Source organism: Cygnus olor, chromosome 21 (assembly GCF_009769625.2).
Source record: "Cygnus olor isolate bCygOlo1 chromosome 21, bCygOlo1.pri.v2, whole genome shotgun sequence".
Lineage (NCBI taxonomy): Eukaryota > Metazoa > Chordata > Aves > Anseriformes > Anatidae > Cygnus > Cygnus olor.
Window position 1 is genome coordinate 3606864 of NC_049189.1, and position 10556 is coordinate 3617419.

The following is a 10556-nucleotide window of genomic DNA, read 5'->3' on the forward strand; positions in this document are numbered from 1 at the left end:
TGCTGGGAATTGGGGTAACTGGAATCTGCTGGGAGCTGGAGTAACTGGAATCTGCTGGGAGTTGGGATAACTCGGCTGCCCTGCCCTCGCCGGAGCTCCTGGCCAGGGGGTGGCCAGCGCGGGGCCGGAGGCAGCGGGGCCTCGAGGGAGCCCCGTGGATGTGGAGCAGCTTGCATTTGGGGCTGGGGTGGGAGGGGAGGCCCTTTCAACCCCAAACATAATTAATCAGCGGCTTGGACAGAAAGGGAGCTGCGGCTGCAGTTCCAGCTACTGTTGCCCTTTCCCTCACACCACGATGGAAGAAAAACCACACAGGTCCGAGGACCACCTCACCCCCAGCTGGGATTCCCCAAAATATCTTTTTTTTTTTTTTCTGAACGCAGACAATATAACTGGTTAATCTTTTAGGGGCACGCTGGAAGCAGCTGACCCAGTCACGTCTTGCAGGGAGCCTGATCCCAAAAGGAGATGTTGGCTTCCCCCACACACCTCCCTTTCCTTACCCGCCTGCCCTAACACCATCCCGACCCCAATGTCCTGGGCATCTAAGCCCCCATTTTGGGATTAGCATAAACCTGTGCATCAGGAGCTTAAAAACCTAGGGAAACCCTTAACTTTCTGGCTGTAAGTGACATCTAGTGGAAACGGCAGGGAAAAAAAAAAAAAAAAAGGGTTCCCCAGGTGAAATACAGCTCCTGGCGGGTTCAGCAATGAAACTCGGATTCCCGAGGGCTGCAGCTCCAGCCCCGCAGCCTCTCGTGCAACAGGACACAGGGGCTCTGTCTGTCTGGGTGTGACAGGGAGCGTGGTTCAGCTCAGCACAACCCCGTGAGTTACGGGGTGGCCGCGCCGTGCCGGTGGCCACCTGGCTTGTGGCTGCTGGTCCCGAGCCAAAAACCCTACGAGCACCACAAGCCACGCATGGGTCTGGCTTTACCACGCCGTAATTCAGATTTAAGTGCTGCGATGGGCTCGGTAAGCTTTGTGGCCGTCCAGGTCTCGCTGTCCTCCGACTGCTGCTGCGGTTTCGTGCTCGTCCCCTCCTGGTTTTGGCGTGGGGACCCGTCCTCCTGCTGCCCCCCTGCCCCGGCCAGCCGGGAGCTGTGTCCTGAGGCTGCTCCGGTGGCGAGCAGAGCCAAGGCTTGCAAGGAAACCTGAAACCCAGCGAGACTTGGATTAGCAACCCGAAACTCAGGCCAGGATACAAGCCTTTCGGAAGAGCTTGGCAGGGTTTCAGGCAAGCGCGGGCTGAGTTTCAAGGCAGCGGAGGCTGACCTTTGAGTGAGCCCACTGCTGGCTTCCCGGGAAGCATGGGCTTGAATTTTAAGAGAGCCTGGGGACAGAGTTTCAGGCAAAAAAATAAAAAAAAATAATAAAAATAAATAAAATAAAAATAACACCGTTAAAGGGCTTAGGCAAAAACAATGCAGACCTCCTATGGTTCGGGGGTGATAATTCCTAGCGTTCACCTGTCCCCAAACAGGCAAAACCAGCCTGGTGGTTGCAGCTCCGCTGCGCTCCAAGTTTCAGTGCAGGCTTAACCCCTTCCTCGGCGCGAGTGGCTGCAACCTCCGGGCTTTCTGGGGGGGCTGAATTCAGGGTTTGCCCGCTCCCCATCCCGAGGGAGGGCTCACGGCGCTCCCCACTCCCTGCCACCATCTGCACGGCCCACAGGGAGCTCCTGGAAGGGGAGAAACGCATCGAGGGGCGGGCATCACAAGCTGGAAAGCCTGCTGCTGCCAGGGCAGAAGACCGGGGCGCAGGGATCAGCTGGAGATGGGCAGAGAAAGCCACGAGCAGTGGCCGAGGCTGAAGGATGCTGATCCAGCTAAAGCAGAAGGCATAACCAAGTGGGCACAGGTCTGCCCCAGGCAGTGGGAGGCAGCACGGGACGAGGTAGCCTTACCCCCGAAGCTGTAAATGTATTTCTCTTTCCACTGTGCTTTTTTTATTCCCCAGCCCTCTTCCTGCAAACTCATCGCTCTCTTCCTCCCCGTGCAGACACCATGTGATGGGTCTCGATCTGGGCAAGGAGGGCTTGTTTGTAATCAAACCCACATTTCTCAGCTGCATTGTCTCTGAAACGCATGCTGCCAAAAACCTGATACTCGTGACTTGTTAGTGCTGATTTTAAGAGCCCTGTGAAGGTAGAATTTTCCCAAGTGGAGTTTGCTGGATAGGAAATTGCTTATCTTTGACTATTATTCTGTACAGCTCCGATACCTCCTTTCCCCCTGCCAGTTTTCCCTTTATGCTGGGAATAATGAACGTGGGGGCCATAAAGGGGGGCTTTATATGCTCCCACTTTCTTTGCCCAGCTCCCTTTTCCGTGCCCTTGATCCTGGCTCCTTCTCCTACGCTATGTCCTGTGCCACCAGGCAGAGAGGGGCCTCATCTGCTGCTTTATTTCAGTCCCGTCTCTAATTACAGGTTGACATTAGTTATTTATATAACGTCCTCAGTGCCCAAGCAGGCTGGGAGCACCGGGGCAGCCGTGCCCGCGGCTCGGCAGGTGGCATCCGCCACGCGCCTTGCTCCGGAGGTGCAAGCATCCCCTGCAGCATCCCCGCATCCCATGGAGACCCGGAGCCAGGCGTCCCCGAGCGGCACGGGGCCGGGCACGCGGCGCCAGGAGGAAATTGGAGACGGTCCCGCTGGACGTCCTTCGTGCACGGCCCCTGCCTTGCCCTTGAGGTCCCCGCTGCGCCTTTAGGGTCGCCCCAGAGGAAGCCGGGGAAGTGCTAGCAGATGTGCAATTCCCCTAAGGACGGTGTGTGGGCTTCGCCCGGCCAGCTAAATAAATACTTGGATGCCTCTCGCGCTGAGGCTTGTTTGTGTCTCCCAGGCCGGGGCGGAACATGTGGCGGGGTGTGTGCAGTTCCTGTTGGGTTTGGTGTGCGGCCGCCCCGGCGCTGGGTTTCAATGTGACACCGATAACGCAGGCCGCCAGCCCGCTGCTGGCTTCCAGTTCCGTCTCGCTGCGTCTGCCGCTTTCATGTTCGCTGCTGCGGTTTGCGAGGCAGAGTTTAAAGGTTTCTCTGACTAACCCCCGGCTGCTGGGCTCAAAGGGAAGGAAGCGGCTGCAGCCAAGAAAAGGAAGCCAGTTGGTTTCCCTCCTGCGTCTGCGAGCGCGTGTGAGGGGGAGTGGGAGAAGGGTGTAGCCAGATCCGAAACGAGATAGGACGGGAAGACAGCAGAGCTCTTCCCTTCCATATTTTCTCGGCTTGACAAGCTCCCCGCGTGCGTCAGCCCGCAGGATAAGGAAAGGAAGCGTGGCCCGGTCGAGGCTCCCCCGGCGCGCTCCAGCTGGGAACGCCGCAGGGCTGCGCGCCGCCGGCACGCCGCGGGGCCGTGCAGTGCGTGACGGCAGCCACGAAGGGGAGCTTCCTCCCCGTGGGACGGGCAGCTGGGGCAGGGCAGATATTTCTGGCCCCCTGGGACCAGGGGCTGGCAGGAGCTGGGGGCTATTTCTGGCTCCGGGAGCTATTTCTGGCTCTGGTTGCTGACCCACGGGTGGCTTTTCCCCCGTGCCGTGCTCGCCCCCAGGATCCCACCGAGGCTCCCGTGCCCCTGCTGGGATGCCCAGCCCACGGAGCACCCCCAGGAAGATGTGGTGCGGGTATCAGGAGTGGTCCTGGGGACCTCAGGGGGTGCAGGGTGGAAATGAGCCGGCTGCCACCCTCGCCTCTGCCCCATCAGCTTCTAAATATGGGTCTGCCCTCCCCAAACCCATCACACTCGGGGCTCAGGTGACACTCGGGGCTATTTTTAGCGGGTGAATGGAGCTGTGCTGAAGCCCAGCTCTCTGCCCCCGTCAAGGGTACAGCATCATGTTGTGCCGGGAGGAGGTTCCAGCGTGGCTCTTTGAATGGCTCCGCCACCGGCTGAGGTTGTGGCACAGGTAGGATGAGGCTTTGGGGGCTTTCTGCTTCTCCTCCTGCTGCCGGGTCCCCCCCTGCTGGCTTTGGGCTCTGCTGCAGCTCCCTCCCCAAAACCCAGGGGTAAGGAAGGGCTTGCTGAAATCTTGCGTGGGCTTCGCTGCCTGCCACCTTCGTGCATGACACCGGGTCAGCAGGAAGGAGAATAAATCCTCCACTTTTCACCTGGGTTACAGGAAAAGGGTGTGCGAGACGCAACGCTGCTGTGGTGCTGAGCAGAGGCAACCCCCAAAACAGCTCTGAGTGGGGTGGTCATGGCAATACCCAGCCCAGCAATACCTGTCCCACTGGGTCTGCCATGAGCCACCCTCATCTTCTACTGATTTCACCCAAAAAAACATGGATGGCAGGGGCAAGGGGCAGGGGGCATGCACCACCACGGATGCTGGTGCCCCCTCCTCACGCCCCGCTCTCTCCGGCCCCCTCCCCTTGCTTTGCCGCTGCAGGCATGGATAACTTCGAGTACAGCATCCAGCTGAACGACAGGGACTGGGCTGAATTCTTGCAGGCGGCCGAGGAATGCGACCTAGCGCCGGCCTCCCTGGCCACGGCGGAGGAGCAGTGTCTCAGTGACATTGAGCAAGGGGACGGCGTGCCCGCTCCGCGCAGCGCCAGCGTGGACGGGGAGCTGGCAGCGAGGCCGGGCAGCGGGCCAGGGGCTGGCAGGGCGAGCTGCTCCCCACGTGGGGTGCCCGGGGCGGACGAGGACGAAGCGGACCCGTGCTCGGCCAGCAGCTTTCTGCGTGGGAGCGACCAGCCCGGCTGTCTGCTGCCCGCTCCCATGCCCAGCGCGCAGGGGACGCAGCCGCCCCGTCCCCCCGCAGCCGAGAGCATCCCAGGGCAGGACGCGGCATGCGAGGTGGCAGCGCCACAGATGGCATCGGGGGAAGGAGCGACGACCACCAGCAGCAGCAGCAGTGGGGCCATGGAGCCTGCTGGCCACCCCGCTGCACCCCGTGCCCCTGTGCACGGAGGGGATGCTGGGGGGGAGCAGCCCCGTGCAAGCCCGGTGGCGGCACAAGCGGGTGCCCCAGATGTTTCGGCGAGAAAAAGTCTTAGCGCAGCTGCCTGCATGGAGCCTGGGGTGCAGGGACCCCCTCCCAACCTCCCCCCCAGCCCTGCCCCGGAGGCTGCTCCCAGCTGCCCGGCACGGCCCCCAGACCCTGGGCAGAAAGCGGGGCCGGAGCCCAGCTCCCCGGAGGTGGTGAGACCCAAGGTGCCAGCGCAGACGAGGAAGAGCCGTAAGCAGCGCGGAGCCGGTGCAGCCGAGGTGACCCCGGTGGACAGGGAGCCAGCGGGGACCCCGGCACAGGGCAGTGGGGCACCCACCAGGGCACCATCGTCCTCCCCGCTGGCCTCGAGGAAGAGCAAAGGGAAGGAGAAGGCGGCCAAGCCGGCACCCATGCGGCTGGGGAGCGAGGAGGCAGCAGAGAGCAAACGGTCGGCAGCCAGCCCTGGAACAGATGAGGGAGATGTGCCCACGAGCATCCCCCCAAAGCAGAAGGCGAAGGAGCCGGGGGCACAGTCCCCGGGGAAGACGAGGGCCCCCAAGCTCCCCAAAGCAGGACAGGCAGGGGGATCGGGCGTGCGCGACAATGTGCCGGTGATTCTTACCACCGCAGCCCCAGACCCTCCGGGAGAGGCGTGCCGGGAGGGGAAGGCTCTCCGTCCCCAAAGCGTGGCTGTCCCTGCAGGGGATGCTGCCAGGGGGGGCCCTGGGGAGGAGCCTGCAGCTGAGCCCCCCGTGGAGGTGAGCCCCCCAGGCTCTGCAGCCGGGGGCTGCGCAAGGGCAAACTCGCTGGATGTGACTTGGCCCGAGATGTACGACTATTTGTTCTGTGACTCCCAAGGGGAAGAAGAAGCAATGGGGAACTCGGTGGAGGGCGAGAAAACACCCTTGGAAAGGGAAATATCCTTGCCTGAACTGTATGAATATTTTTTCAATGAACCTGAAGGAAACAGGAAAAAAGTCAAGGGTAAAGAGAGGAAGCGAAAGAAGTTGAGCAGCTTGGACCGCGATCAGCAGAAAGAGGAACCCGACCTGGCGCTGGTCAAAGAGCCCCAGGCTGCCACGGTCCCGGAGCTGTACGAACACTTCTTTCCTGACAGGCCTTGGAACAGGGGGGGCTGGCGGGGGCTTTTCTTCACCACGCCAGCCTCCGAGGTGAAGAAAGCCGTGGGGGCTTTGAGGTCCTTCCTGCAGAGGCCGATGCACCTTGGCAGAGGCCAAGTGCCGGTGCCGCCGGCTCTGGCGCGGAGAGGATCCGGAGAGCCGCTCGCCCTCGTGCCGCTGGGAAGAGGCAGAGGCCAGGCACAGCCCCAAGCTTTGGACATGGCCCTTGCCCTGAGAGGTAAAGCACCGCGACCCCGTGCCCAGCACCCCTGGCTCTGCTCGCGATGCTCATGGTGCTGCTGGCCCCGCGGGAAGGACGGGGACCCGGGGGAGGTCTGGGCATGGCCGGCTTTGCTCTGAGTGTGCTTGCAATGGGGTGACGGGCTGGCCACAAGTCCCTGTCCTACCCGGTGTGGCTGTCCCTGCAGTCGTGCCATCCCACCGAACCATGTACTTGTGTTTCTGGTGAGGGGATGGGAGAGTAAAGAGCAAAATCAAAGCACTCAGGCCCCTGAGATAAGGCAGCGGCTGCCGAGCTGCAGGCTGATGACGTTGGGTTGCTGATTGATCTTGAATTGGTGGGGGAAAAAAGTGTGCATGGGGGGGGAACACATCCAGCTGAAGGAGAGGGGGGGGGCTTAAAAACACGTGCTGAGATTTGCAAAGCGCCATCCAGAGACCCCAAAGGCTTCCTGAGCACAGGGGCAGGTCAGAGGGATGGGGGGAAAGGCAAAGCGGGTCTGACCGCCAGGGCAGCCGGCGTATTTGTCTTAGAGCTTACGCGGGGCTTAGAGCCGCAGTGCCTCCCGTTAATATTAAAACCAAACACCGAGTGACTCATCCCAAGGGGCGCCTCAAAACAGAGCTCCCAGTCTGTTTGCACAGAGAAAAAAAAAAAAAAAAAAAAAAAAAAAAACTTTGCCATGGTGGAAGCTAATTAATAAGCCGGCTTTAATTAAACGCCTGGTCAAATAAACACGGGAGCAAAAATAACCTACTTCTGCGAGGCGTCCTGAAGCTTGCTCTCGTCCCCACAGGGATACCCGAGGCCCCGTTGCCGCTGACCCACAAGGACATGTGTCTCGTCTTCTGCGCCTTCGCCTCCTGGGCAGTGAAAACCTCCGACCTGCAGGCTCCGGATGCCTGGAAAACCAGTGCGTGCGGCGCAGGGCTGGGGGAGAGGGGCGGGCAGGGGCTGGGGGAGGACCCGGCGGGGAGGGAGGCAGGGATGCTAACGGACCCCATGGTGCCGGCAGGGAAATGCAGACATTTTCCCGTTTTTGTAGAGTCCTGCTGCTTTTTAACATGTCCTGTAGGAGTGTCAGTCCTGAGTCCTGCTTGCTTAGGGTCTTTCTCTTTGCACAGTGTCTGCTGCCTTCAGCTGAGCCTGGCTTTATCCCCGCTCCATCCAGCCTCAGTTAGGGACCAGTATGGGGTTTGGGGGATAGGAGAGGCTTTTTTAAGGTCCCTGCTTTCAAGGAGCATCACCACGACTTCAAGTGTGCACATTTATCCTCCCTCAGCTCAGATGGAACAAGTACATGCATTTTTATAATGTGCCATAAAGGGATAATCTTTTTCCTAAATACCACCCTGGTGGTGCATTGACCCTGCCAGCAACTCTGTCATCCCCACGCGTGCCCCAAAACACAGCCTGCACAAAGCACAACCCTCGGTCCCCCTCCCCAGCCACAGCCAAGCTGGTGGCAAGGCAAGAAGGGGCAGCACACAGGAGGTGGCACCGAGGAGCAGGGCACGGGGCCAGCGCCGCCCATGGGCTCTCCGGGGAGGAATGTTCCCCACGAAGGTCACGCAGGAAGCTGACACCCTGGGGCTGAGAATAGCCCGTTAGCTAAGGTTGCTCCGCGCAGCAATCACAAGGAGCTCTTGGCCTGCTCTTCGTTGCCTTCTTAGTACGAGGCAGAGGCGGCGGAGGGGGTGCGGGAAGCAGGACGCGGCCTCGTGCCATGGGGTTGCGTAAGGCAGCGTGCAAGGGGCTTTGCCTGGGCAGAGAGCTGGGCAGGCTGACCTCTCCTATGAGCCAAGCTGAAAACCTGCACCAGAGGCTCAGAGAAGGTCCTCATTCCGTGTACATTCTCCCTGAGGTCTTGTTTGTAGCTCTGCATTTTCTGATTCAAAGCTTGGGGTATTTTCTGCTTTGGGCTGGGATCAGAATATCAGCAGACAGCCCACAAGAAAAAAAGATTTCTTGGCATCTTCCTGGTCTGAGCAGTAGCAAAGGAAGGGAATGTCCTGAAAATCTGGTCAGGTTCCCTACTGTGACCTTCTCATCCGAGATCAGACATCTCCACGCTAGCCTGTAGACCACCACCCAGCCAGGCAAGCGTAGATGTTTCATCACCATTTCCACTGGTCTTTCCCAAAATATCCTTCCTTTCCAAAAGGTCCTTCCTTCCCAAAACATCCTTCACTTCCCAAAACGTCCTCCCTTCCCAAAAGGTCCTTCCCTTCCAAAAGGTCCTTCCCTTCCCAAAATATCCTCCCTTCCCAAAGGGTCCTTCCCTCCAGTGACCCGGCAGCTGGCCTCTCTCAGGGCACACAAAGCTGCTCGGGAGGGATGGGAGTCCTGCGTGAGCAACAACTCCCACAGCAGGACCAGCACCGTGCAGTCACCAAGGTAAGGCTGCCACCTTGAACACCTCAGCAGAGCTGGCCCCAGGAGATGGGATTTTCTTCCAAAAGTGCTTTTTTATTGATAATCCCATCCATAAATGGCCACAAGCCACTCCAGACGCAACCACCAGCACTGGATCCATGCCTTGTGTGATTCCCTAGCGCTCACTCCCCCCACGTCTCAGCCAGCCCGTGAAGTCTGTGTGCTCTTTACCTCCAAACCAGCCATTTTTTGGGAAAACGGTGTGCCCAAACTGCAGGAATAAATGTGGTCTGCCGAGCTGTGGGCAGTGTGGGGCTGAATGTGCTGGGAACAACTCGGCGTGGTGGGGACAAGGAGTGAGGACAGGAGGGTCTTGGTGCATGGTCAGTGGCTTGTGACCCTCACGTTGAGAGAAAGATGTTTTGGGTTGGGAAGAAGGCTCACCGTGGGACCACGATGGTTTTTTTTGCAGTGTTCCTGGCGAGCTTTGGCACGCTGTCCGCCATCCGCTACTTCCGACGGCAGGCCAGAGAAGGACGCCCGCGGACCTAGCCCCGGCGCACGCAGGAGGTGCTCCCCCGGGACGGGCGAGGACGGAGGAGGCAGGGGCCAGGCACCTCGTCCTTGGGCAGCGTGGGAAGCCTGGATCCCAGCACCGAGACTTCTCTGGACCCATCCCCAAAAGGGACAGGGTGTCACAGGAAGCAGGATCCTTCCCGTGGCGGTCGTTGGCAATACGGTAGGCGGTTTGTACCTGTACTGGACACAAGAGGAGCCCGGCGTGGGCTGGCTCGGTTCTTTCTTTGCACACTTCTTGCATCCTCGTGCCATCTGCTAGGAGTAGTCACGGTGTCTGACCCAGGGCGCTGCTCGCCCGTCCTCCCTGCTGAGCTCAGCTGGGGGCAAAGGAAGGCGCTGGAGGGAGCAGCAGAGGGAGGAGGGAGCCAAAGAAGCCAGGAAAAGGGCTTCGTGTCCTACTAAAGTGTTGGGGGGAAGAGAGGAGAGAGCTGGGGAAGGGCTGTCTCTGCCCCAGCACGGCGCTTTGCTAAGAAGATGCCACAGCAAGGAGACGGAGGAGAGCAGGGAGAGGGGCTGAGTGCAGGGAAGATCCCTGGCAAGGACAGGAGCTTGTTGGAGAGGACACGGGATGCAGGCATTTGGCCAGCCAAGGGTCTAGGTGTTCCACTTGGGGCCTCTGCTGCCTCCCGTCCTAGGAACATGAAATGGGAGGGGATGGAGGGTGAGTGTGGGGCTTTGTGGTGCAGGGGGTGAGACCCGGCACGGAAGGGGGTGGAAAACACCAAGGAGGTGGTTCGGTTTCTTCCCTGTCTCGAGTGCCGTCCTGGGACCCAAGGGCATTATTCATGAGGGTTTTCTGCACTCCCAAGTCTGGCGACAGCACAAACGTGAGATTTGTTAAGCACTTAGGGACCAGATTCACAAAGGTACCGGGGGGAAATGTGCCCCAAATGCCTGTGTGGGTCTGCCTATGAGCTTTGTAGGAGCAGTAAGGGTTTGTCTTCTGGAACAGAAGGAGAGGTTCGGCTCTTTCCTTGAAACGCAGAGTGCCATGTAATTTTAATGTGTGTGGGGTTGCACTTAAGACCGTGTATTATTGCAGATAAGAGAGCACACTGGTTGCACAGTGAGACACGTAGCAGTAGGTGGTAAGAGGGATGTGCAGGCTCTATATGGACTATAGTAGCTGTATGTTCAGTAGGAAGAGTTTTTGTGGAGGAAGAGAACATATTTAATATGCTGAAAGCTTCTAATAAAGATCTATCCCATTTAACACTTCTGCGTGCCTTCCTCTGTCTGCATCGTCCACGCGTGGAACTGTTGAACGAGTGTTGGGTTTTAAAGGATGAGAAATCAATTTATACTGGGT

General features: G+C 59.3%; 1 protein-coding gene across 2 annotated transcripts; it reads left to right on the forward strand.

Annotated features, from left to right (window-relative positions):
• The first annotated feature begins 3138 nt into the window (after positions 1-3138).
• PERM1 (PPARGC1 and ESRR induced regulator, muscle 1) lies at positions 3139-10454 on the forward strand. Of its 2 annotated transcripts, XM_040533726.1 has the most exons (4): positions 3139-3901; positions 4385-6289; positions 7089-7205; positions 9141-10454. In XM_040533726.1, exons 2-4 carry the CDS (start codon positions 4387-4389, stop codon positions 9218-9220), a joined length of 2100 nt encoding a protein of 699 aa, XP_040389660.1. In that variant the 5' UTR covers positions 3139-3901; positions 4385-4386; the 3' UTR covers positions 9221-10454. The 2 variants fall into 2 exon arrangements, with proteins under 2 accessions (XP_040389660.1, XP_040389659.1); XM_040533725.1 differs by having other exon boundaries at positions 3139-6289.
• The last annotated feature ends 102 nt before the right edge of the window (positions 10455-10556 follow it).